At 44.0% G+C, this 27,581-nt stretch overlaps 1 protein-coding gene across 8 annotated transcripts in view; it reads right to left on the bottom strand.

The window, feature by feature from the left end:
• The window catches only part of ADCY8 (adenylate cyclase 8), a 222,504-nt gene that overhangs the window by 58,072 nt on the left and 136,851 nt on the right, over window positions 1-27,581 (bottom strand). For all 8 annotated transcript variants that reach the window (XM_021088903.2, XM_021088904.2, XM_021088905.2 and 5 more), the window contains one exon: window positions 12,674-12,774. In XM_021088903.2, the coding sequence (XP_020944562.1) occupies window positions 12,674-12,774 (101 nt within the window). The remainder of the gene's footprint in view (window positions 1-12,673; window positions 12,775-27,581) is intronic.

The following is a 27,581-nucleotide window of genomic DNA, read 5'->3' as shown; positions in this document are numbered from 1 at the left end:
GGTGGGAGGTGGTGGGGATGAAGAAGAGAGACGGTGTTTAGACGATTTAAAAAGTTGAGACCTGGGTTAATACAGAAGGACCAGAGCATCACAGCACTGATAATTGGGAAGTTCAGAAGAGCATGTGGAGGTAATATGAATAATTGTTTCACGTGTGTGTCTGGGAGGCTAAGTCATTACGAACAACACTATTCTTTTCACCATCTTACCTGGGTGGGTGTAGGAAGAGAAGCCAGCTACAGGGGTAAAGAGTTATGACTTTGATTTGGGGCAAGGTGAATGCACAGTGCTTGTGGATCACTCAGGTGGAGACAACGGGATGTCTAGGTAGCTAGAGGGACAGCAGGAGAATTCTGGGTCTGGAACGAAGAGGTGCTGGTTGACACATCTGAGAAGAGAGGAACCTGCCCAAAGAAGGTGTGCAGAGTGGGAAATAAGAGGACCAAATGGGAAGTCATGGGAGAAGCCAACAGGGCGGAAGAAGAGGCAGGAACAAAGGGAATCTGGGAAATGTAGTCAAATAGGAGAGGGGGAGTGTGTGTCATCTTGGCAGCCAGGGTAAGACATTGTCCACTCCCTCTGCATCGTCAAGCATCATGAGGGCTGGAATGTGATTCCTCCCACAGCCCAGAGTTTTGTTTTTTTACAATACTTGCACAGTTTTGATTTTATGGATCATTTTGATAAGAAATCTCTGCAGGAGTCTGAGATAAGAACAGAAGGTTTGTGCAGAAGCGGGTTCCCAGAGGGCTCTAGGCAGATGGGAAACTTCCCTCCCGAACAGGCTGGAAAAACACTCCCTGACAACACACTATTATTCCTGGGCCCCCAGGGGAGGCAAATGATGAAGGAGCCAGGTGGATAGCTGTGTCAGGTGCTCCCAGGAGAGAAGGGGCCAATTCCAAGGCGGATGTGTCTCAATAACGTGAAGGGAGGAACCTGCCCAAGCAGCCATTGAGAAGGTAGATATCTTGTTCCCAAGCCAAGACAGAAGCAAGTCAGGCAAAGGCCAGTCTGAAAGTTGCTCAGCAGGAGACTCAGATTCTTCGTGGGCTGCCCTCTGGATAGCCTAGAGACCCCTGGGTCGTGTACGCAGCCTGGATGGCTACCCTTGGCTGTCACTGCTGCCTTTGTTCTCTCTCCCCTTCTCTGCACCCCATGGGCAATCCTCCAGCACAGGCCCTCCATGCTACGGGCACTACTCCTACCCCTGTATGTTCTCACAATCCTGGGAGGACGTGAGATCCTTGTTCATCCTTCAAGGCTCAGCTTTCCTTTGGCTTCTTCTAAGACCCCTGCCATAAGGCTAAGTACACAGAACGTGTTCGATAAATACACTTGCTTTTTTTTTTTTTTTGCGGGGAGAGAAGACTCCGTTTCTCTTCCCACCAGCCTTCCTTGGGAAGAGGAGTCCCGCCCACACTCCCAGCCCCTCTGCGTGTCCCCTTGCTGCATCCTCTTCAAGGAGGAGGAAGGGTCAGGGTCCATCTGGGCTGCTGAGTGGACCTGGTTCTTCTTGGGAGGCAGGGTTGCTGTTAAAGGTCGGTGTTTATGCAAAGTTGCAAAGTTCAGACGCCCGTCCTCTTCTCCTAGACCCACTGGGATGCTTCAGAAGCCACAGCCTTGACCTTCCCTGGGGGAAGAGGCTCGGCCATCTCTTCTCTTTGGCCAGACCATCTGTTCTTTTAAGCAAGGAAGCTCCGGTCGCCCTAGGAAGTCCTGAAGGGCACCTCCCTCGTTCCTCTGACCCTGAAGGGCATGCCTTGTACTGGTCTCTCTTAGCATCAGAGTGGTAAGACCGCACGGTGCAGTTTGAAGGTGTAGTGGGGAACGCAGGCAGACATCCAAGCGATTCAGGATGGACACCTTGTGGTCTCTTGACTTGAGCCACATCTGTATTCCAGCTTGTAGCATCGTTTTGCAAAGGCAAAACAAGCATTCTCTTGGAAATGCACAAAACAGATGCTTTCTTGCCCCTTCAGCTCTTGTGCTTTTCTGTAGGCTCTCGGTGGGGTGTCAGGGTAGGCAGGAGGGCTGCGTGGGAGGACCCGCACACAGACCCCACCTGAGCCCCCATCGGATCAGCACTTCCTTCTGGGTTTGCTGAAGCAGAGGAAAGAGGGGTGCTATGGAGAGGAAGTTTGCCTCTCTTCAAATTCCTATGTTGAACCCTAACGTCCAAGGCCCACTGTGATGATGCTCGATGCGCACGTGGGGCTTTGGGAGGTGATTAGGTCATGAGGGTGGAGCCCTCGTGAATGGGACTAGTGCCCTAATAAGAGACCCTAGAGGGCTCCTCCATCCCTTCCGCCACAGGAGGACTCAGTGAGAAGGAAGAGAGAGCTCACCAGACCCTGACTCTTCCGGTTCCTTAAGCTTGGATTTCCCAGCCTCCAGAACTGTGAAAAGTACATTTCTGTTGTCAATAAGCCACCTAGTCTATGGCATTTATTTTTAAATTTTAAAAAATTAAAACAAATTTTTTTTTTTTTTAATGGCTGCACCCAGGGCTTATGGAAGTGTCTGGGCTAGGGACCGCATCCGAGCCACAGCTGCGACCTATGCAATAGCTGTGACAACATCAGATACTTTAACCCACTGGGCTGGGCTGGGGATGGAACCTGCATCTCTGCAGTCAGATTCTTAACCCACTGGGCCATGGCGGGAATTCGGGTGGTATTTTTAATTTTTTTTTTAAATTAAGTAGAAGTCTGAACTAAGGTAAGAGGTGGAAAGGCATTCAAGAACAAAGCCTTGTGAACTTAAACCTGTAGCTCTGAAGCACAACCAGTAACACACCTTGGGCAAGGTAATGAATTCTTTGGAGCATCACAGTTTTAATTTTTTTTTTTTGAGCATCTTGTGTTAATCTGATAAACCGGGATTTTTAAGTCCATCTCTTAAAGAAAGCTCTGAGGTTAAAGGCAGGATAACAGCACATAATGAGAACCCAAAGAGATAATCATTTTCTTTCTCTATTTGTGGTGAAAACCAGGGCGTTAAAGTCATTTTAAAGACCTATGGGACGAGTATTAATTGCAAGACAGGCTTTCTAAGCAAGGTACTGGCGCTACACATAAAATTCCTCTGGAAACCTCTGCAGCGGCTCCTCAGTGTTCATTTTTTCTGCACACATAAACATTGTAACATTGGGTTGTAACTGTTATCTAATTATAGAGCTACTCAGGCAGCCAAGGGTTCTGAATTCGCTTTTGCATTGCTGGTGTATGTTAGAAGAAAGGAAACCTTTCATTTCTGAAATCGAGCCTGAAAAAGAATGACAAGGGATTTGCAAACAGCTCTATCCAAATCATTTCTAGACATTCAGTTCTAATTATCCTCTGCAGGCTGTCTTTTAAACAGGGTCTGGCTTGGTACCTCAGCATGATTGGAGGTTTGCTGAGGAGGCAGGGATCAGTGGGGATGAGGGGATAGCCTATAACAGCTTGTGGTGCCACAGGAAACAGAAGCTCAGACTGAAAGCTGACATTGGTACCGTGCTTTAGAATCTGCAAAGGGCCCATGAGCCCCATCTTCCATTGGAACCTTGTAGGAACCCTGACAGGTTGGGACTTGTTGCCACTTCAACAGCTGAAACTCTGGTGACTCAGGAAGGGAAAGGCAGCCAGGACTTATCGAAATGGGTATCTGGCTCATTTCTTACAGAAACCTTGGGAAGTTGTTATTCTCATTTTACAGATAAGAACACTGCGGCTTCAGAGACATCAAGGACACACACACAGCTAATAAGATGCTCAGAAAGTATTAAGATCCAGTGCCTCTTCCTCCCTTCCTTCCTTCTCCTTCTTCTTCATCCTCCCTCTCTTGTTTGCACCCTCTCTCTTTTTCCCTTTCCCTCCTACTTCTTCCCTCCCTCCCTCCCTCCCTCTCCCCCCACCCCATTACCATGCATGCAGACTTAGATACACTATCCTATAATTACAAAGGGTATTTTTGGTCTTTCCTGAGTTTCCGCTTCCGGGAGAGGAGCATCTGCCCGCATGTGGAAACTGAAGGAAAAGAGCCAGGCAGACACTGTCTTTCTTTGCCAGGGTCCATTAATTTTTGTTTTGGGGGTTGGGAATTAGGTGTGGTCACATGAACAGAGATTGCCTCATCTGCTAAAAAGTCCATGACAGAAGAAATGCGAGTGAAAGGCACCTACCATCTGTTCGGTTCCAGAGAATCAGAAACGAAGTGAGTTGGGGAGGAAAGGCGCTCCCGGTGAAGCCTGCGCCGTGTCTTGGCCAACGAGCCACTCAATTCCCACCACATGGGGACTGTCTGGTCAGAGCGCAGCTTTGAAGTTTTCTTCGTTTTCAGTTTTTCCTCGTCACTGAGCCAGTGGGGTTGGGGTGCTGGCTGGTATTTCAGTCCCCGTCTTCAGTTTACGCCCCAGATTAGAGACCCCAACCAGCCGGCTGCTGGCCGAGGTGCCATATCTCTTCCGCCTGAACCCAGGAATTGGGCGTCAAGGCGGCTCACCTTCCTAGATCACCCCTCCTGGGAAAGGTGGGACACAGTGACCGCTCCTTCTGTCCCAGTGCCATGCCCAGGCCCTCCTGGGTTCCTCCTCTTTCATCCCACACACCCAGTCAGTCCTGGAACTGTCAACCCTCTGTCCTTAACATCTAGCAAATTCGTCCTCTCTGGTTCACTCCACTGCCACTATGTCCCCCCTGCTATTTCTTGCCTGGAGTTTTGCAGTTGCCTCCCCACGGTCTCCCCAGCTCCAGACCTCACCCCCTCCTATTCTCATCCAGATCCAGGGTGACCCTTCTAAACACAAATCCCATCATATCACTTCTTGGATTAAAATGCTTCAATAGGAGTTCCCATTGTGGCTCAGTGGGTTAAGAATCTGACTAATATCCATGAGGATATGGTTCGATCCCTAGCCTCGGTCAGTGGGTTAAGGATCCGGTGTTGCCGTGAGCTGTGGTGTAAGTTGCAGATGGGGCTCAGATCTGGCTGTGGCTGTGGCTGTGATGGAGGCCAGTGGCTACAGCTCCAATTTGACCCCTAGCCTGAGAACTTCTGTATGCTGAGGGTGTGGCCCTAAAAAGACAAAAACAAAAAAACCCAAACTTTCAAGAAAGTTTTCTCTGCCACCTGTCACAACTCCTCCAAGAGGCTGCCCAGCCTCTAACCTCCAGAACACCCGGCTCCTCCCCTCCCCTCCCTCCCTCTCCGTCCTCCCCATGACCTCCTCTGGGGAAGTCACCCTGACCCCGCTGTCTCGCTTCACTCCTACAGGGTACCTTATGCTTCCCCTGTCACGGGCCTCGTACTGTAGTACAGTTGTTCAACTAACTCTGCTTCCCCCTCGTAGACCGTCAGCCTTATCATGTCAGCGACCTTGACTCTGCATGTCCAGTGTCCAGCAGAGACTGGCACACAGTGAGTGCTCCCAGGATGTTTGCTGGGAATGTCAACACCCTGTGCTCCAGGCATCCAGGGGGACTGGTTTTCGGTGGACTGTTTTAACAATTAGCCACATGGGAGCTCAAATGATTCCATCTTTGGACAGTGGAAGCTTCTTCAAGGTGGCCTCTGAGCCCTTCAGAGGTGACTAGTAAGCAGGATGCCTTTGTCACTTTCTAGTAGGACAAGCGGTTCCATGCTCCTCTTGCACATTTCCTGTCCCTGTTGAATCACCCTTGTCTCCAAAATGTAAAAACAAAAAACAAAAAAACAAAGCTTGATATGTGACCTCAAGACCACCATCCGGCCCCTACTTATGCTCACACATATTGGGTTGGCCATTCTTTCTAGGACCTCCTGTATTTATATCTGCCATCCAGGATGTCCTCTTCCTTCTCTGTGTCATGTCTCCTTAGATTCTTCTTGCTGTGCAAGTTTCTCAGGCTTCTTCTGTTTTCAGTGACCTTGACCGTTTTGTAGACTGTCCTTCAACTGGGATGTGTCTGATGTTTCCCTCACAATGAGGTTATGGGTTTGGGGGAGGAAGACCACGGAGTTTACGTGCCATTGTCATCATCCCTCCTCAACAAGCCTTATCCCTGCTGACAATAACCATCATCAGCTGGCTGAGCTAGGGTTTGTCAGGTTTCTCCATCGTTTCACTCCAGCCATGCTCTACTCCCTGGCAGGAGCCACTTTGAACGTAGCCACACTTGATGAGTGCAGGGCCAAGTGCCACCTCTCTGAGGACAGAGGATCGACATAAATTCTTTGGAATTATTCTTTATGGGAAATTCGTCAATTCTTCACCATTTCTTTATTCATCCATTCAATCATCTATTTCTATCAGTATGAACCTAAGGATATTTATTTTTTTATTTTGGGTTACTATCCAATAGGATTTTATTTATTTTCTTGCTCAAGTTGTTCCAGCTTTGGTTCTCGGGAGCTCTTCCTGCATCCTGCGGACAGATTTCCATCATGGCATGTGTGATAAGGAAAAAAGGTCTTCATTTTCTGGCCCTCCAGGCTGTTTCAGGCTCGTCTTGTGTACTTACTGCCTCAGACATAGAATCAGCCAGTTCTCCAAAGACCCCTGGTTTCTTGTATTGGATACGGGTATTAGAAGTCAAGTTCAGGGCTGTGCTCACTGTCTGATGTGCTTATACCTACTAAGATGTCATTGCTCGTGGGTGTTCTCTGCTGACAGATCGAGGACATGCATATGCATATTCTAATCTGTGTTTATACAGACGTCCTGCCTCTGACAGTCTGTATCTCTAGGAAGCAAAACAAATTCATACTAACGTCTTCAACTCTAGGATTAACTCAAACCCTTTACTGTATGGACCATTCTAGACTTTTCTCCTTGCTTCTCTCTCACCTTCCACACCAACAACAAGAGACTTGACTCCCATGATCTGCCATCCACTTACTTAATTGTTCAACTGCAATGCACACATCCTGTGGTTCAAGTTGTGCACATATTAGAAAGACCTTTATCAACTTAAGTCCAGCACTAACGAGGAGTTCTTTTTGCATTTAGTCCCATAGAGTCCCTCATCTCCAAAACTACTTGGAAAACCACCTTTTCTCCCCACTCCCTTCAGTGAGGTTGTTTCATACTTTCCATACAGTTATATTCTTTGATCATGGTCTGATTTCATAGTGGGGTCCCCTGAACTCCTAAATAATTTTTTTTTCTTTTTAGGGCTGCACCTGTGGCACATGGAAGTTCCTAGGCTAGGGGTAGAATTGGAGCTGCAGCTGCCGGCCACAGCCACAGCCACAGCCATCCCAGATCAGAGCGATGACTGCAAACTACACTGCGGTTCATGGCAACAGTGGATCCTTAACCCACTGAGTGAGGCCAGGGATTGAACCCCAGTCCTCATGGATACTAGTCAGGTTCATTACCACTGAGCCATAAGGGGAACTCCATCCTACATAAGTTTTAAAAATTCATATTCATTAAGCTTCATTCTTTGTGCTGTAAAGTTTTATGGAATATGATAAATGCACAGTGTCATGTTTATACCATTACAGTATCACAGTTTCACCCTAAAAAATCTCCTGGGCTTCATCTATTCAGTGCTCTTCCTACTCACTCCCTTAGTAGTATCCCTGTCCTTTCACCTGGTCTCGATTTTAATTGAGCATTTACATGATTTCATTTCGTTTCCTTTCTTAGGATATCAATCATATTTGCTTTAGTTTTTTTTTGTGTGTTTGCCCTTGACAATATACATTTTAAATTTATCTAGGCTGCCTTTAAATTGCACTGATGCACTTCATGTTTAATGGGGGTACCTTAAAACCCAGCATCCCCAATCCCCCCTCTCGTGCCTGGGATGCTGCTGTCATTCATTTCACTCATTCGTATTTGTAACCACTAAAGACATCGTTACTACTGTTACTTTAAACAGTTATCTTTAAAGAAAAGTATTTTATTTAACGTTATTTATTCCTTCTCTGATGCGCCTCCTTTCTCTCTGTAGATCAAGTGTCTGACCTGCATCATTTCCCTTCAGTCTGAAAAACTTTTTTTAAAAAAAATTTATTGCAGAAAAGTTCATCTGGAAATGCAGTTGTTTTTTTTTTTTTTGGTCTGATAAAGTCTTCATTTGCCTTTCAGTTTTGAAGGTTATAGAATTCTAGGTTGGTGGTTTTTTTCCTTTCAAAACTTTAAATATTTAACTCCATTCTCTTCCTGCTTGCATGGCTTCTGACCAGAAGTAGGTGTAGTTCTTCCTGTTCCTCTACAGGTAAGTAGCATCCATGAACTTCCTCCCCTACCACCTGTGCTCTGTCTTCTAATAAGATTTTCTCTCTGTCTTTAGTTTTCTGAAATTTGAATATGACATACTTAAGTGTGTTATTTGTTTATTTATTTATTGTATTTATCCTGGTTCTAGAATATTTTTAGAAAATCTTCGGCCATTATCACTTCAAAGATTCCTTCTGCTCAGTTCTCCTTTCAAGTCCTATTGGTATCCCAATTATGCATATGTTACATCTTTTCAAATTGTCCCAGAGTTTTTGGATGTGTCGATCTTTATCTTTTAACTTCACTTTTTCTCTTTGCATTTCAATTTGGGGAATTTCTATTGACCTATTTTCAAGCTCAATTCTTTCCTTGGCCTTGTTGAATCTGCTGATGATCCCATCAAGGGCAGTCATTATTTCTGTAACAATGTTTTTGAGTTCTAGCATTTATTCTTGATTCTTTCTTACAGTTTCCATCTATTTATATTGCTCATATTTCCTGCCATGGTGTCTACTTTCCCCATTGGAACACTTGATAGATTAATAATAGGTATTTCAAGTTACCTTTTGGATAATTTCGATGTCTGTGTCATTACTGAGTCTGGTTCTGATGATGGCTTTGTCTCTTCTTTCCTCTTGGTATGCCTTGCAATTTTCTGCTGAAAACTAGTCATATCACATCGGGCAGCAGACACTGAGGTGACTAGCCCTTTACTGTGAGGATGTATATTGATCTGGCTAGTGTTGGGCCATGCTAAGTGTTTGCACTAACAGTATGTACCAGTGGCTCTAGATTCCTCTCCTTTCCTTGTTTTTTTGTCTCTCCTCTTGAATTGAGCTCCCCTAAATACTCATTGGAAAGAGTCCGCGTCTTGCAATTCTTTCAGCCATAGCCCACAAATAGTATGCTGGATTCCTGATGGGGCGAGAAGGTGTGGGGGATGGGGCTTTGTCAATCCTTTACATTTCCTTTTTGATTTTAAAACTATTCTTCTTTTCTACTTTTTATTTCTCTTGTGGCATTATTTGCTGTGTTTATGTGCTCTCTGTTCCCTCTTATTAAGCCTTTATTTCTGAAATGTATCTTTCTTTTATTTGTATTTCCTTTTTGAGCTCTTTCCCCAGTTTCTAAGTTTTCTAATTCTGGTTTAAGTTATTTGATGTCTTGAATCACATTAATCATTTCAGTTCTTTTTGAAATAGTAGGTTAAAGTTTTGATATATGCTACAGGCATGTCTTTCTGGAGTGCTTTCATTGTCTCTAAGGATATTAATCTACTTTTAACTCTCTTTTTTTCTTATAATAGCTTAGTGTGGGATTGCTACCAACACATTTTGTTGCTAATTTTTGCATAAAATTAACTTTATTGCACATTCGTAGAGATGTGGTTGAGGATAGTTTATATATGTATATATTTAACTCCAAAGAGCTTTCTTTAGTTGCTTTCACATAGTATGCAAAACACGTGGGCTAGATTTCCTTTCTACTTTTCCTTGGACCCTCCCTCTTCTTCGGTCCTCAAGCTCTTATTGTGAATAATTTTGATCCCATTCACGTCATTTTTTACAGGACCCTATCCTGGGAAAGAGATTTGGCTGGTCAGTTCTGGGAGTTCATGGTGCCTTATTTATTCATTTGTTTATTTATTGTTTTTGGGCTGCCCCACGACATAAGGAGTTCCTGGGCCAGGGATCAGGTCCAAGCCACAGCTGCAACCTAGCCAACAGTTGCCCTAGTTGCCCACAGCTAGGGCAACGCTGGGTCCTTAGCCACAGCTGCGATCTACACTGCATCTCATGTGGCAACTCCAGGTCCTTGGCCCACTATGCCCAGTTGAGGATAAAACCTGCTTCCCAGCGCTCCAGAGACACAACTGATCCCATTGTGCCACAGTGGGAACTGCCATAGGGTCTTTAAAAAAAAAATAATAATTATGTTAAAGTTTTATTTATTTAACTTTTAAAGCATGACTGAAGAAATGCTTTTGCTTTAACCATGAAGTTTTCTTGGTTATTCTTGGTAGAGAATACTTTTTCTTTCTTTACAGTCCTTTCTAGCCTTTATCTACATACATAGCATTTACATAGTTGTAAACAATGTCTGGAGAGCTTCGTGTTCTAGTTCTTTAATATTTCATGAACATTCTTCTTGCTTTTTATAGTCATACCCGTCATTTTAATGGCTGTCCCATTCCATAATTCATTTAGCAGTCATAGTTCATCGTGTCTTGATGGGGGGTTCCTTGGCGGCTCAGTGGGCTGAAGATCTGGCACTGTCATTGCTGTGGTGTGAGTTTGATCTCTGGCCAGGGAACTTTCACATGCCATGGATGTGGCCCAAAACAAATGAACATAGTATCTCAATGGTTCCGACTCTTCAGACCTACTGCTGACATTTTTGCTCACTTGATGTTGGATTGGGCAAACCCCCTCCCACTTTCAATTGCTTTTGTAATTTGGCCATGGCACATCCAGTAAACAACTGCTGGTGAAAGCAGCTCTTTTGTTTCCAGATATGACCGATGTCTACTTGTTTCTTTCCAATTCCTTCCACATAGATGCTGATATCAGACCAGTCTTGGAGCTCCTGGGAGATGGTCACGACCCATCATCCCCTTTTGAAATTTACGAGGCTACCACATCACCTATTTTTATTGTAAATATGGTCCTTGGGGCTTTTGCTTTTGCTCTTTAGTTGCTCAGGTATATAGGAATTCAGAGAAATTCAGAAATATACTACTTCGGCCACTATCTTCCGGGAATCCCCTTTTTCCTGCTGCTACTATCCCTGCTAATCTGGAGAAGTCAAGCATTGCCCATCCCTGACCGCTAGTTAATGTGAACACCTTTTCTTCACAGATGCATGCTACAACCTCCCTTAAAAACTTTCAGGGCCTCCTTCCTGCTCCCTAAAGCAACTCTAAAATCGTTTAACACAGCAGGTGGACATGGAACTTCTGCTGCCAGCTCCCTTTTCAGCCTTGGCGCCCATCACATCCTCGCACAGAATCTTTGCCCTAGATGCTTCCATTTACTCACCATGCTACAAACACGAGGGAGTTCACATCCCCGTGCTTCTGCCTGCACTGTTATCAAAACTGGGAACCCTCTTCCCCTCTTCCTCATCCTACTCGGCTCAAAACATCATTCCTCTGCCAACTTTCCGTAAACTACTGAGTCAGGATGAATCACTGATTTTGGCACAAGACAGTTGAGTAATTAAAAGCACAGACTGTCTCTGTGTTTGAATCCCAGCTCAGTCATTACATAGATGGGGATTCGAATGCTGCCGCACTTATTGGTCATTTTGGATTCTTCACTGAGACTGTCTGTGCAAAGGATTCAGCACTTTCCTGGCATATAGTAAATGCTCAGTGATTGGAAGCCACTACTAACGTCCCTCTCTCCCACAAAATTATGTGTTAGAGGATGCAGCCTTCCTCCAGCAAAATAAATACCCCCTCAGGGGCTAGCAAGCTGCTTTAGGCATTTAACGACATTAGATATTTAACTAATAACTGTTGATGTTATTTTTAACCGCACAAAAGGGGGAGATTCCTGGTACATTTAGGGAGAAGGGAATTCACCTGAGAAAAGAGGTAGGGGTTACCTTACAGGACAGGAGAGGGCAAAAACACAGCCAGGAATTCCCTTGTGGCATAGCCGGTTAAGGATCCAGTGTTGTCACTGCAGTGGCTTGGGTTGCTGCTAAGGCGCAGGTTTGATCCCTGGTCTAAGAACTTTCATATGCCATGAGCGCAGCCAAAAAAATTGGCCATCAGACTAATCCAGAACTAGATTCGAATGCTGGCTCTGGCACAAGACAGTTATATTATACGTCTTCATCTAAGAGCGTGTTGAGTCCAGGCTGTGGACCTAGACATCCTAGGCTGGAAGCCAGGCTGTAACATTTTTCAACTGTAAGACCTTGGGCAACTTATTTAATTACTTGGAGCCTCACTTTTCTCCTCTTTAAAATGGGGCTAACGACAGCACCTACTTCATAGGGTCACCATGAGAATTAGCTGTGTTCTTGTATGTAAAGCATTTGGATCAATGACTGGCCACATGTAGGTGTTTGTAGTATTATTAAAGGGCCACTTTTGCTGACCCCGGACGCTAAGAGATGCTGCATCTATGAACAACAACGGGGTATTAACAAAGGAACAAGCTAATGGTGGCTAAAGGACTTCTACTTAGTTCTTGCATCCATGGGTGCAGTGTCAAACAGAGGGAGGCCTATTTTGATTTTGGCTGTTGTTTTGAGATTGGGAAAAGCTCTTGCCTTGGCAGAGTAATGAGATTATTCTGCAGAGTAAGAGAACCAAGAACAGACACTGATATCGTCACACATTTTTGTATGAACGCTGGATCCCCTTCCTGCAAATGCTCATCTCTTGAAAAGGTCAGCGGCCCGCTCCAGGTGAGGGGCCATCAGGTCACAAAGACATTTCACCCAGTAACTTAGTCCTTGCATATTTACCTTGAGGAAGGAAGCAAACTTTGTATTGCCGTGATAAACAGGAGGACGATAAATGCACAGACCAAGTTTGATTTGAATACTTCATCCCTCATTTGAGAATACTGCAATTAAAAAAAAAAGAGAGAATGATTTACTTTGCAGTAAAGTTGGGCTTTAGGAAAAGTTAAGTTTTATCAGTGCTTAGAACTGGGGCAGGGGGCACATCAAGGCATTTAAATGTGTATATTTAAATTAAGAGGCATCCATACTTTCACAAAGCATTATCTCCATCCCTCCCACCAACCTTCCAGTGAGAGCACAGGGGTAAATACGATTCCCATAATATGAGAAAAAGAATATATACATATGAACAACTGGGTCACTATGGTGTATAGCAGAAATTGACACAGCACTGGAAATCAACTATACTCTACTTAAAAAAAAAAAAAAAAAAGGCAATGGGAGAGGCATTTAGCACCAGCTTATAAACCAGTTCACCTTCTACCTCTGAACCAACATCATTTTAACGGAAATAAAGAGCACACATCCATATAGGCAGCAAATCAAAAACTCACACTGACTCTTCATGAGTAAACGTGAAGTGATTTAAGGATCTTGCCCTATTTCTTGTTCGGTTTGGGGACACAGGGAAATGTTTGGACAGAGAGTCTTTCTGCCTCCTTTTTCACAAAAAACAACTGAGGAATAAATTCATAGACTCTGAGAATAGAAAATGGCCAAGGAACTCTCCAGCAAGGGCAGCCCTTTCATTTCACACCAGAGAAACCAAGACTGATCGACCAATATGCTTGATTCCTTTCTCGTGTCTGCTCGAGGTGGCCCTGGGGAATGGTGGTAACTTTATTTTGATTATCCAGAGTACTCGGTAATTTCATTGTCCAGCCTTAAAAGCTTCTGGAAGGTCAGCACTGAATGTGTATGTACTCGCTTTAGTCCTGCCTAGTTTCCTGAACCATCTACGCGTCACCAAACTGAGGAAAGGGTCCAATTCCTTCAGCAGGAAGAAAGGATTTTTAAAACTGAAAAAAAATGGTGATTTGAATTTCACCATGATTTTATAAAGGAAACCAATAAATAGGGCTATTACATCTCAGGCTCTGTGTCCCTTGTGCCAAGAGAAGGCTTTGTTCAGGTAAATGAAATAATAAAATGAATTCAACTTGGTGGTGGTATGGGAGTCCCATTCAATGGCTATATAATTTTTACTCTCTTGCCTACTTCTTTTTTTTTTTTTTTTTTGTCTTTTGTCTTTTTTGCTGCTGCTGTTGTTGTTGCTATTTCTTGGGCCGTTCCCGCGGCATATGGAGGTTCCCAGGCTAGGGGTTGAATCGGAGCTGTAGCCACCGGCCTACGCCAGAGCCACAGCAACACGGGATCCGAGCCGCGTCTGCAACCTACACCACAGCTCACGGCAACGCCGGATCGTTAACCCACTGAGCAAGGGACAGGGACCGAACCCGCAACCTCATGGTTCCTAGTCGGATTCGTTAACCACTGCGCCACGACGGGAACTCCTCTCTTGCCTACTTCTTAGTGTGATTTGGTTTTAGACTGAACTCCCTGCTCAGTGTCATGGCTAAAACTTACCATTTTGCAGAATGGTACTGACCTGTAGCTGGTGAGCTCCATGGGGAAGAGACTTCGCATTCATTGCTATTATAGGGCAATGCTTTTTCTACTCCCTGGTGTTAAGGCCCCTGCCTGTTTGCTGACAGTGATCCATGTAGAGGGACCTGGGAACATGCCCCTGAATTATCACTATGGCCATCCTCGCTCCCGATTAAGCTACAGAAAACCCACCTTACTGCTCGTTCCCAAGAGCGCTGACTGAAAATAGGGCACCATCATGCCAGCTTGACAATAAATGAGTTAGCCATAAAGTGGTTAATTCAAGGAAATAGAAATGTCTGAATTCCTTCTAACAACCAATCGCACAAGGTCTAATTATTTTGCCTTGGCTGACTGATTTCAAACCAGCTTGGTTATGTAGTTTGATAATGAGATCTTAAAAACAACAATACTAATTTCTCATGCAAGTAATCTCTCTCGATCCTCTTCTTCATCTTCATCCTTGTCATCCTCTTCATTAACTCGTCATCACTGCCATCATCTCAGCATCTTGGAGTCCTAAGGGACCACTTCCTTCAGGAATCCTTTCCATAACATCCCGGATGGCTACTCAAATGCCTGCTGATTGTCATCAGGGGATGCTTTCTGCTTTGCTGGTAGGAATGGGTGTCTTTTCTCTGCGCTGGGGCCAGGCATCCTAGGGTTTCAAACACCCTCAGCTTGAACACTCCCAGTTCATTCCTTTGCAAAGTATTCCTTTCCATGTGGGGCTCACCCTCGCTGTGAAAAGATTCTTTCCTATAGGTCCCAAGTCTGAGTCTTAGACTCCTTTCCTGAGCATTTTAACTGAGGACTTTAAAAAGTCAGATAATCATTTTTTATCTAGACTAAGGTTGCACATGGTTTTAGGTTGTGCATTTTCTTCAGATGGAAAGCTGGTTGGTGACAAAGTAGGAAGACTTACTTTGCCTCCAGACCTTTGGCTCTGTCAGGGTTCCACTGTGAGCAAAACCAATTCCTTTTAACCTTGCTTTTCTTATCTGTCAAAGGGGGGATTAATACATAGGTTTTGCAATGGTATTCCATTTTGTTGTATTTTATTATGCTAGAATTTAATAATGTATTCTATTATTTTCATGCTTGAATTCCAGTGCCTAGCACAATCACATAAAGGAAGAATCTTTTTTAAAAAATAATATTTGTGAAGATGGTATCGTTCAAATATAAAATATTGGGTTTCATGATGGAGTGCATTGTTACTCTGGAAATGCAAAGGAGACAGAACTATGGAAAGAGAATCCCTAATTGGCTCTGGATGAAAGGGTTGAGATGGAGTGGTAACTCATTTCACTTCCTCTTGCCTTGTGAAGGTCTGAACATCCTGGTTCACAGCTATATTAAGTTACACGTACTCGGCTTCCTGCCATAGTTAAGACTCTTTACCTTGCCTCTGTTCTGTCCTCATTTGGCCCCACTTACTTTATATCTTAGTGGAGAGCATGGACTAACCTAGAGCTGCACTGCCTGGATCTGAACCCCTGATCCTATGCTAGCTATGCAACCTTGGACGGATTTATTAAGTTTTCTATGCCACAGTTTCCTCATCCAGAAAATGAGCTTAATAATAAAACGATCTCATATGGGTTGCTGGGAGAATGAAATGAGTTAATATACGCAAAGTGCTTAGCGTAATGCTTCTAGCACATAGTAACCTTATGTAAGGGTTTCCTGTAACCAATTAATTGCCATACTTGTTATCTTTTTGAAGCCCACTTTTCAATCACAGTGTTGTCTTCTATTTCTCTGTGCAAAACTATGCCTTGTACTTAGTAGAGTCCCCTAAAGTGTGGCTGACTGATTGATCCATCATGTTATAAAGGGTCCTTTTAAGGGGAATTATAGTCTCGTATGCAGTCTTTTAGGAAGAGACTCTGCCCTTATTCCTTCCCTTGCTTCCTAAAAGATCTTCCACCAGGGGGAGGACGTCTTCCTTCTCCAGGGACCTTTAGGAAAGGGGTCTTGGATTTGGCCGCTGGGCCTTTATAATTCACTGAGTCCTTGGTCTGCAAGAGGACTTGGTGATTACATATGTTACAAATGAAGAATTTGAAAATCAGACATGGAGAAGAGCTTGTCAAGGTCAGGTATGTGGTTGGTGGCAAAGTTCAGACAATAAGCCACACCTCTTGACTCCTTTTGTTTTGTTTTTTGTTTTTCACATCTCTTGGCTCCTAGTGGAATGTTTGTTGCACTAGACCACTGTGTTTGGGCAGGAAATACCTGAAGACAGTTACTGAGCCAACTATAAATGAGATTAATACCCAATTAAAAAAGCTGTGCCATGTAGAACCAAGTACAAATGTTTCCTTTGAGAACTGGGATTAGAATTTTTATTACAGTTACCCTTCTGTATCCATGGGTTCTATAGCAGCAGATGCAACCAATCATAAATCAAAAATATTCATTAACAAAATTCCAGAAATTTCCTAAAAGCAAAACTTGAATTTGCCACTCAATGGAAACTATTTATGTAGTATTTACAACAATTTACATAGCATGTATACTGTATTAGGTATTACAGGTAATTTAGAGAAATGAGAGGATGTATGTAAATTATATGCAATTACAGTGTCATTTCACATAAGGGATTTGAGATTGTGGATTTTGGTATCCACGGGGAGGAGGGTCCTGGAACCAAAGTCCTGCTGATACAGAGGGACGACTGTATGATTAATTTTCAGTTTGTAGGGCTTTGGTTGAGTCTGGTCAAATCTACAGTACCAAAGTGCATAATAATGAGTGATTTCTTGTGCAAAGTAAGTGACATGTGACATGCTTTATGTGGACGATCTCATTTAGTGATCACAATAGCACTTTAAAGAAGAGCCTATTTATCATATTCCCATTTTGCAGATAATGAAACTGAAGATTAGAAGAAGTGAGTAAATCAACCAGGACTTTACAGACTGCAGGGACTGAATCCAAAGGGTGCAAGGCCTCATTGGCTGCAGCGTCTGCTGCAACTTTGCTACTTTCAAGGTAAAATCATCTTCAGAGGGTGCATGATTGTCCTGGTATATTTCAAGGATGTGGTTTACAATATAAAGAAAGAAAATGTGTTAAAAATTTGCATGGAGTTCCTGTCTTGGCTCAGCAGAAATGAATCCGACTAGGAACCACAAGGTTGCAGGTTCGATCTCTGGCCTCGCTCAGTGAGTTAAGGATCTGGCGTTGCCGTGAGCTGTGGTGTAGGTCGCAGACGTGGCTCGATCTGGCGTTGCTGTGGGTTTGGCATAGGCTGGCAGCAACATCTCTGAGTGGACCCCTAACCTGAGAACCTCCATATGCCATGGGTGCAGCCCTCAAAAGACAAAAGACTAAAAAAAAAAAAAAAAACCTTTTTTTTTTGAGTCTAGCAAATCTATACTAGAATGAAAGTGAAGCATGATCTGGGCAAAGAATGGACCTTAGAAACACTCCATGAATTAGCTTAATAAATGGGCACTGCTGCATTTTTGCGATTAATGCATGGGTCCTCAGCACAAATCTATGCACAGTAAAGAATCCTTTTCTGAAGGCCTCGATGGGTGAACCGAAAACAGGGAAAAAAGTAAAAGATACAGTGGATTTCATGAAATGTAACAGAATCATTGAATGATTAAAAAAATTGTTTTAAAAATGAAAATGTCCTACATGATTTGATCAGGTTGAGACTTGGGTTCCTTTCCAAGGAAGTAGGGCAGGAAGAGCTTGTGTTCCGTTTAGTTCGTGTCTGTGGATGTTGGCCCTGTATTCTCTTGAAAGGCATCTTCATAAATGAAATCAGAGCTATCAGAATCTATAGGTTCCTAGATCTGTCATAAGGGAGCCTGGAGCCCAAGTATGATCCCACAAGGAAAAGCCCGTTCTAGATTCTCTATCTGCAGAAGTGCGGCCAGGGCAGCTAGTTTGCAGAGGGGAAGGACAGAGCTTCTAATTTATGTTTCTTTGCCTGAGTCAGGTCTGAAAAATCTTCCTGGGTGAGTCAGAGGGAAATCACCCCACCCTTCTAGATGCTTCACTTTGATTATGAGCTAATAAAAGGTAGTGACGAATTTCGTACCTCCCTCTAAGTTGTAGAGGCTGCTTCTAAACAAAGCAATAATCTAGTGCATTGTTTAAACTGAGACTTATCTTTTTTTCAAGTGTGGATGTAGACTGAAAAATGTGATAGGTAGAGTGGATTTTATTAGTCACCTTGGTCACTCCTATTCATGCCGATTTCGCTCAGTTAAAACCCCTCAGAAACGAGCCATTAACTCCTGCCCGAATGTTCCCTCACATGAAAGCCCAGTCCATCTGCAGATAAATCTAGTTTGAAGGAAGATAATTTTCTAGCACATCTCTCATTAATATAAATTAATATTTTTTTTTTTTTTTTGTCTTTCTTTTGTTGTTGTTGTTGTTGTTGCTATTTCTTGGGCCGCTCCCGCGGCATATGGAGGTTCCCAGGCTAGGGGTTGAATCAGAGCTGTAGCCACTGGCCTACGCCAGAGCCACAGCAACGCGGGATCCGAGCCGCGTCTGCAACCTACACCACAGCTCACGGCAACGCCGGATCGTTAACCCACTGAGCAAGGGCAGGGACCGAACCCGCAACCTCATGGTTCCTAGTGGGATTCGTTAACCACTGCGCCACGACGGGAACTCCTAATATGTTTATTAAAGAAGAAGCTCAACTGGGACCGTCTGCTCATTTTGCCCCAGCAAATGAAGGACTGTAAGCTTTGTTCTGTTTATGTCTTTTTTTTTTTTTTTTTTGCTATTTCTTTGGGCCGCTCCCGCGGCATATGGAGGTTCCCAGACTAGGGGTCTAATCGGAGCTGTAGCCACCGGCCTACGCCAGAGCCACAGCAACGCGGGATCCGAGCCGCGTCTGCAACCTACACCACAGCTCACGGCAACGCCGGATCGTTAACCCACTGAGCAAGGGCAGGGACCGAACCCGCAACCTCATGGTTCCTAGTCGGATTCGTTAACCACTGTGCCACGACGGGAACTCCGCTTTGTTCTGTTTAGAACATTAGGATTACTCTAAGGACGGGGCTGATGACCTTTAGGTTGAAAGAATCATAATTCTGTCATACTTCACTGCATTATTACAGATGAAATTGGTATCTCTGACTCTGAAGATGCTGGCTCTGAGGGGCTGGAGCTAGCTAACTGGTCTGATAAAAAGATACCAAGTAAGGAGTTCCCATGGTGGCTCAGCAGTAATAAACCCAACTAGTATCCATAAGGATGCAGGTTCCATCCCTGGCCCAGCTCAGTGGGTTAAGGATCCCACATTGCCATGAGCTGCCGCGTAGGTTGCAGACATGGCTTGGACCTGGCGTTGCTGTGGCTGTGGTGTAGGCTGGCAGCTGCCACTCGGATTTGACCCCTAGCCTGGGAACCTCCATACGCTGAGGATGCAATCCCCCAAAGAGAGAAAAAGATACAAGTGAAGTTGCCCTTGGAATTCACAAAATATATAGCATGGTAATAGCAGAGCACCCTTAAATTAGACCATTTAGGTGAAAGACATAATTGCAATAAAAAAGCATGAAACTCATCTTCAAAAATTTTATATTTTGAAATAGATTCTATTCCCTAGCTTGGTGTCTAACCAAATTACTCTCGGGAGCAATTCTGTGAGTGACAGCTGTGTCTGAGGAAGGTCTCACTGGTCTACTTTTTTGGAAGTAATGTGACCTTTAGACAAAGGCAGATGTCCTCATCTTTAATAAACTCATGAGCAATCATGCTAATATATATTAAAGATGGACAGCTTCAAAAGAGTGAGACTGGGAGTCGTCCCCATCCCCCCACCACCCAGAATGACAGAAGACCCCTAATGAGAATGTATTATCACTAATGTATTTTGATAATATGTCATGGCCTTCCGTGGTAGGGGGATGGCCTGTGATATGAGAATTGCAAGCAGAACTTTACAAAGCTTCCAAGCCACCAACCTCCCAGCTCACCCTCCTCCAAATCTCCCATCCTCAGGAGATAAGACTCTTCCTTTTCTTGATGGGACCAGAACCCCAAGCCATGGTGAGGGACTGAGAGGGAACACTGTCCGTCTACTCCTTGCCTGGAAGCCCCTAGTTATAGGTGATGGTGACGTCCACACTGGCAACAGCAGCATTACTTTAAGGACTGAGCTGATGACCTTTAGGTTGAAAGAATCATAAATTCTATCATTCTATACTACATCACTACAGGTGAAATTGGTACTTCTGACTCGAAAAATGCTGGCTTTGTGGGACTGGAGCTGGCTAACTGGTCCCATAAAAAGATAGAAAGATACAAGTAAAATGGCCCTTGATATAACATCTGACTACCCAGACAGGCATTCCTAGCAGGAATTTTACAGGATAATATTAAAAATGTAAAGGAGTCCGGTTTAACTGATCTTTGAATAGGAATGGTTTTTTCCCCTCAGTCTCTTTGAAATCTATCTGAGGGCGGTAGCTTAAATCTTACTAACCTGAGCCTTATTACAGCAGTAAAACTCAATAACCTGAGCCTACAATAGAACAATTCCTTCAAAAATAATTTAAAAAATAGGATTATAAAATGATCTGAAAGGGCCTGATTCAGAAAAATGAGAGAGAACACCAAAGACCGTTTAGTTCGATGTTCAATGTTCCCACCCTCTGTTCTAAACAAGAAATGAAATGGTTCAACGAATTCCGAACCTCTCCAAAAAAAAAAAAAAAAAAAAAAGCGTTTTTCTTATTACCTAATTCTAGATTCCAACATCTAAATCCATCAGATAATGCATTCCTTTGCCTAGCCTTCTTTGCTTTGCTGAAATTCCTCCTTAATTATTTTAGTCCGCTCATTATAACTCCAATAGGAGTTTATGGGAAGAATAAACATTTCAAAGTTTGTGATACATTTTTCCCGATATTTCCTAAGTCTTCCCTTAGCCTTGATTTTTCTCTATAAAGGATGGGGAAACAGTGAAATTCTGAACATAGTTAAGAACCAGTTTTCGGGAGTTCCCGTCGTGGCGCAGTGGTTAACGAATCCGACTAGGAACCATGAGGTTGCGGGTTCGGTCCCTGCCCTTGCTCAGTGGGTTAACGATCCGGCGTTGCCGTGAGCTGTGGTGTAGGTTGCAGATGCGGCTCGGATCCTGTGTTGCTGTGGCTCTGGCGTAGGCCGGTGGCTACAGCTCCGATTCAACCCCTAGTCTGGGAACCTCCATATGCCGCGGGAGCGGCCCAAGAAATAGCAACAACAACAACAACAAAAGACAAAAAGACAAAAGACAAAAAAAAAAAAAAAAAAAAAAAAAAAAAAAGAACCAGTTTTCCTCAGCCAAAAAAATCTTCTAAAGGTTTCCTTGTGTGACAAATCCTTGTTTTTAATGTGGTTATTGACAGAACAAAAGTACTATTAAATAAATGTTTTGAAAACATCAGCGCAGAACTTGGTTCACAGCAAGCACTATCTATGGGCCACAGAGTGTGTACTTGGTTAGTACACGACTTAAATGATTCTGTATTTATTCTGGTACCCTGCCAGAGGGTACAAGACACATTAATTCAGATTGCTCCCACCCACCATTTTTAATGAGGTGGTTCCTCTAAAAAAAGTTCCAGAAGCGTAAGATTTATTTTAAGTAAGGGTTTAACCTCACCCAGAATTGGACTGGCATAGACCTCACCAGAAGGAAAGGAAAAAATAACTATTGCATTTATTCAAACTTCTATTATGTGAATATTACTTTATCTAACTTTCATACCAATCCAATGAGGGGCAGGTACTATGACCACTGTCATCCCACTGAAATCAAACACCTGTCCTGCACCGGCCGGCCAGTACCTAGCAGGAACTGGGTTCAAGTCCCATCTGCTCAGCAGTCAAGCCTATATTCTTTCCTCTGTCTTTTAGCAAAGACCAAACACTTGTGCGATAAATGAAGCTTTTGCGTGTGTGCAGCGGTGTCCGTCTGAGTGATGGGAAAGCTGTATCCACTTGTCAGAATCCAATACTGATCTGTAAATCAGTCACCCCTCCATTGCACCCACATCTATTTCCAAGGTGGGATCTGAACCAGGGTCTGTTTGATCCTAGAGCCTGAACTCCTGAACTTCCTGAGCATTCCTTTAAGGCCTGAGGCCATGTTGGCTTTGAGTATGGACCCGGGACCTTCTGATGTGACCTGATCTTCGAAGGCATGAAGTGAGCTACTAGTCCGAGCCCTACTGTGCAGCCAAGGACAGAGAAAGGTGGCTGACAACTCAGGACAGCGGAGTCCTGGAAGGGTTTTCTCAAAATGTAGGTCCCCCTGCAAAACAGGAACCTTGGGTGCAGAGTCATGGACAGGTACCTCCATTTTAAACAAGAGCGCTAGGTGGTCCTCAAGTTTGGAAACTGCTAGCCCGGGACAAAGAGATTTTACATTGCTTAAATTTCTAACAGTGACAAAGGAGGTCTGGATTTCTCAAAGAAAAATTTTCAGAATTTAACAGAAAGATATCAGCATTGAAAGAAGGAAATCTAATCGTCATTGATATGGTTTAGCCCACTAAACATAAAACAAAGCACCCCACAGCAAACATAGATTTTCAATCAATGTTGAAGCAAATATTAAACATATCTGAATTTTTTTAAAATTAAAAATTTTTTTGGTCTTTTTAGGGCTGTACCCACGACATGGAGGTTCCCAGGCTAGGGATCTAATTGGAGCTGCAGCTACTGGCCTATACCACAGCCACAGCAATGCCAGATCTGAACAGCGTCTGCAACCTACACCACAGCTCACGGAAACGCTGGATCCTTAACCCACTGAGCAGGGCCAGGGACCAAACCCACATCCTCGTGGATACTAGTTGGGTTCCTTACCACTGAGCCACAACGGGAACTCCCAATCGTATCCTAATCTTTATCCAAGGTGAGGAAGTTGCCTTATTCTGGAGTGATCACGCTGTTTTTATAACACTAAGCTGAGTGAGGTTGCTCCAGATAGGTGCTTCTATTGTGTTAAGCCCTCTTCAGGCACTAAAAGTTTGCGACGGTTTCTCTGGCTTGGAAACATCTATAAGTAATTATAATTAATTGCCTTCCCCATCCTAAGCTTCATTCAGAGCCTTGTCCTAAGAGAGAGATAAAGGCTAGAGGCTGAAATATCACCTTCCTGTAAGTTTTGTGGGGTTAAGTTTTTCACTATATAAAGAATACACATAAATCAATAAAATAGAAGTGAGCATCACAATAAAAGGTGACGATTAAGACAAATGTTCCAGTCACACAATTAAGATAAATGTGCAATCACAAAAGAATATAAAGACCAAAACATAAACAGAAAGACATTCAACCTCAATAAACATTTTTTTTAGATGGCAGGAAGATGCTGCTTTTATCTTATCAAGTTGGCAATTTTTAAAAAGCATAGGCACAATTTTTTTTTTTTTAGGGCTGCACCTGCGGCATATGGAAGTTCCCAGGCTAGGGGTCAGATTGGAGCTGCTGCTGCCAGCCTACACCACAGCCACAGCAACTCAGGATCTGAGCCGTGTCTGTGACCTACACCACAGCTCACGGCAACGCCGGATCCTTAACCCACTAAGCAAGGCCAGGGATCGAACCCTCAACCTCATGAATCCTAGTTGGGTTCTTTAACCGCAGAGCCACGAAGGGAACTCCCAATATGCACAATTTCTGAGGGTGATTTCCAAATGCCCATCAAATTTTTTAAAATGTGCATCCTCCTATACCCACAATTTTACCATAAGAAAATAATTAGACATGGATGTGCGATTTAACTATGACAAAGGTCTTTGCAATGCAGATTTCACACTATCTTACAAGGCACAATGTACAAAATGGTCGCATTTTAATAGAAAAGTTGCATAGGTAGTATAAAGAATCACACTCGTGAGACTCGCCTGGCAGATGCCAAAAGGTTAACAGTGACTGGCACAGTGAATTGTGCCATCACAAGGGATGTCCTTTTCTTCCTTTTGCCTTATATGCTTGATATAAGCTTTTGCTAGTGAAAATGCATTAGTATTTTTTAGAAAGAAAAAAATCCAATATGATTCACAGTATTTGACAAACATGTGCTTCCTACATCTCTTTATCATAGATCTAGTGTTTGTTTGCCCTTGAAATCTGTAAGCTCCCTGAGGGGAAATTTGGGCCAGAGGCTAAAGGAGGGCAGAGGACTCTTCTGCAAAATTTGGGAGGAGCTGGAGGGAATCTTTCATGACTGGATTAGGCACCCCTCCCCCATTCTGGGATTTTCCCAGCATCCTCACGTCCTGCGAACCAGTCATTCTAACCTGGCCAAGGTTACACTTGTCACCCATGTGATTTTTTGAGTGGAGGAAGTTCTATGAATAATTACATTGAGAAAATGGATCTAAACCAGGACTGACTCAGGCAAACCAGGACATGTGTTTATCACGACCAGAGGGAGTTCACAGCCTCATAGCACTGATGGCTGAAAGCTACTAGGAGCTGCCCAACCCTCTCACTTCACAGATGAGAAAACCCAGGAACAGAGAAGGAAAACGTGCTGCTGAAACTAGGCTAAGGCACAGGAGCCACGAGCACACTCTCCTAAAGCTTAACTCTAAAGATTCCTCTGTGTGGATGTGTGCCATGAGATGCCATGGCAGGAAGTCAGTGGAATTTTACAGTTGTTTCTCCTGAAACGCCACTGCCAAGAGATGAATCGAAACCAACCCGTGTCTTTTGGTTCTTAGAATTCACAAAAAAATATCCTGGGACCAGCTGCAGAGGGCGAGGCAATGTCCTCAAACATTCTTGACCTGAGTCTTCATTCATTCACCAAGCCTTTATGTAACACCAGGAGGCGTATAAAAGTCTCATTTCACATGGGTAGATATGCTAATTTTTATAAGCTAATGGAACCAGGAAGTGTCCGGATGACATTTCAAAGGGGTTTTTGTATTTTCCAATTCACTAATTAAGGTGGAGAGAAACTTGTTCATATATCTGTATAGTGTTCCGAGTGAAGCCTTTTCTTCCCTACCGAATTTCCAAGGGTAAAATCATTGTTGATATTTCCATTTTTCCTTTCAGAAAACACACTTTCATGATTCAAACTTGCTCCTGAGAAGCAGGGTAGGGCAGTGCAAAGAGAAAAGGCTTTGGAGTCACAAATACTACAAATATGTCAACAAATCTAAGAGGCACAATTTTTATCCTGCCTTTTAATATCTGAAATCAGAAAGTATCTAACTACCTATGGAGTCTTAAAAGCTTGAGTTCTTCAGGGAGGTTTGTGATGGCTTTTACTGACCACCAGGGGGCAATATGAACCTGGGACCACTCTAAATGAAGTTCACTGCCTGACATTTTTTTCAGATCACACTCAGGATGTGAACTCAGATGGCCAAACTCTGTATGCGGGTTCCATTTTGGAGTTCAATTTCTTGGAGAGGGTTTTTCCCCCTCATCTAACCAACACAGGTAGAGGCACATGAGTTTCATCACTGACTCTGTCTCCTAGGTGGAATTTTTCTGTTCATTGTTACCGTGAGGGTACGAGCACAGCTTATGATGTGTTTTTTCTTAATGCTGCATAGACAATCAAGCACCTCATAGCTGATGGTCAGTGAAATATGGCCACCTGACTTGGGGACCTATGACCTCTGCTCAAGCTCTAGGAGGCTCACTTTTCTCTCTGTAAGGGGGATAGTAAGGTCTTGCTGAGGAGGCAACAGACCCATATACAGAAAGCGCAGGCACAGGTACGATGCAAACTGATACTATTTTCTAATTCTACAATCCTATGAATTTGAGGGCCCTGTTTTTATTCTGGTGAAGCTTCTAGAACACGTTTACTTGATCTCTCTTCCAACCCCCTGGAAGTTCAAAGAGGATGAAGATGGTGCAGGGTAGAATAACCAACAAGGTCCTACTGTATACAGCACAGGGAACTACGTCCCATCTCTAGGGATAGACATGATGGAAAAGAGTAACAAAACAAAAAAAAAGAATATACATACAGGTATAACTGAGGTACACATATTGCAGCAATTGTGTGCAGTATGTGCAGCAGCAATGGGCACACCATTGTATCAACTACACTTTAAAAAAATTGAGGTTAAAAAAAAGATAGTGCAGGAGTTCCCGTCGTGGCGCAGTGGTTAACGAATCCGACTAGGAACCATGAGGTTGCGGGTTCGGTCCCTGCCCTTGCTCAGTGGGTTAACGATCCGGCGTTGCCATGAGCTGTGGTGTAGGTTGCAGACGCGGCTCAGATCCTGCGTTGCTGTGGCTCTGGCGTAGGCCGGTGGCTACAGCTCCGATTCAACCCCTAGCCTGGGAACCTCCATATGCCGCGGGAGCGGCCCAAGAAGTAGCAACAACAACAACAAAAGACAAAAAGACAAAAAACAAAAAACAACAACAACAAAAAAAGATAGTGCAGGAGTTCCCATCGTGGCCCCGTGTTTAATGAATCCGACTAGGAACCATGAGGTTTCGGGTTTGATCCCTGCCCTTGCTCAGTGGGTTAAGGATCCGGCATTGCTGTGAGCTGTGGTGCAGGTTGCAGACGCAGCTTGGATCCCGCGTTGCTGTGGCTCTGGCGTAGGCCAGTGGCTACAGCTCCAATTCGACCCCTAGCCTGGGAACCTCCATATGCTGAGGGAGCGGCCCTAGAAAAGGCAAAAAGACCAAAAAAAAAAACATAGTGCAGGATTGTCTTTTTCATATGAGGGTCTAGGAAAGCAAAGCCTCCTGGGAGGGCCAGTGTCATGGACAGACAAGGGCTTTTGGCTTTGGGGTCACAGTGGACTCAGATGGCAGCCCCTCTCCTGACAAAGTAGGCTATGCAATCATTTCTCTGTGTCTCCATTTCGCCACATATAAAATGAGGCTCATAATAACATCGACTTCATACTGCCCTTGTTAGTCCATTTGTGCCAACAGTTTAGAATAGTGCCTGGTATTTGGTAAATATCCACTGACGACTACTTTTTATATATCCTCTGCTGAGCAGTCATGCAGCCCCTGGAGAGGGTCTCAGAGCAGGAGTCAATGAGGACTGTCTCTGAGACACTGGGGGAGTGACTATTTTTCCGAGGTGTCCCACTTGCCCTCACCCCGGGAACCCTTGCAATGCTGAGCAAATGCTAGATGGGGCAAGGCTGACTGGTCAGTGGCCAGATCCCTGCATGTCTGTTCAGGATGCTGCTGCCCTTTGCTTCTAGAAGAAATCAACCTCAGATGCACTGTGCCTCCCCTGGATCCATTCCTCCTCCAACACCAGGTGCCTACAGGTGAGAGCCAGACACTATTGAATAAAACACATTAGACATTATCT

The sequence above is a fragment of the Sus scrofa genome, chromosome 4, assembly GCF_054392235.1.
Source record: "Sus scrofa isolate SSC_HxYL_T2T_F1_AM1 chromosome 4, Sscrofa_HxYL_maternal_Yorkshire_Landrace_v2.0, whole genome shotgun sequence".
Classification (NCBI taxonomy): Eukaryota; Metazoa; Chordata; class Mammalia; order Artiodactyla; family Suidae; genus Sus; species Sus scrofa.
This window is presented reverse-complemented; position numbering and strand designations above follow the sequence as displayed.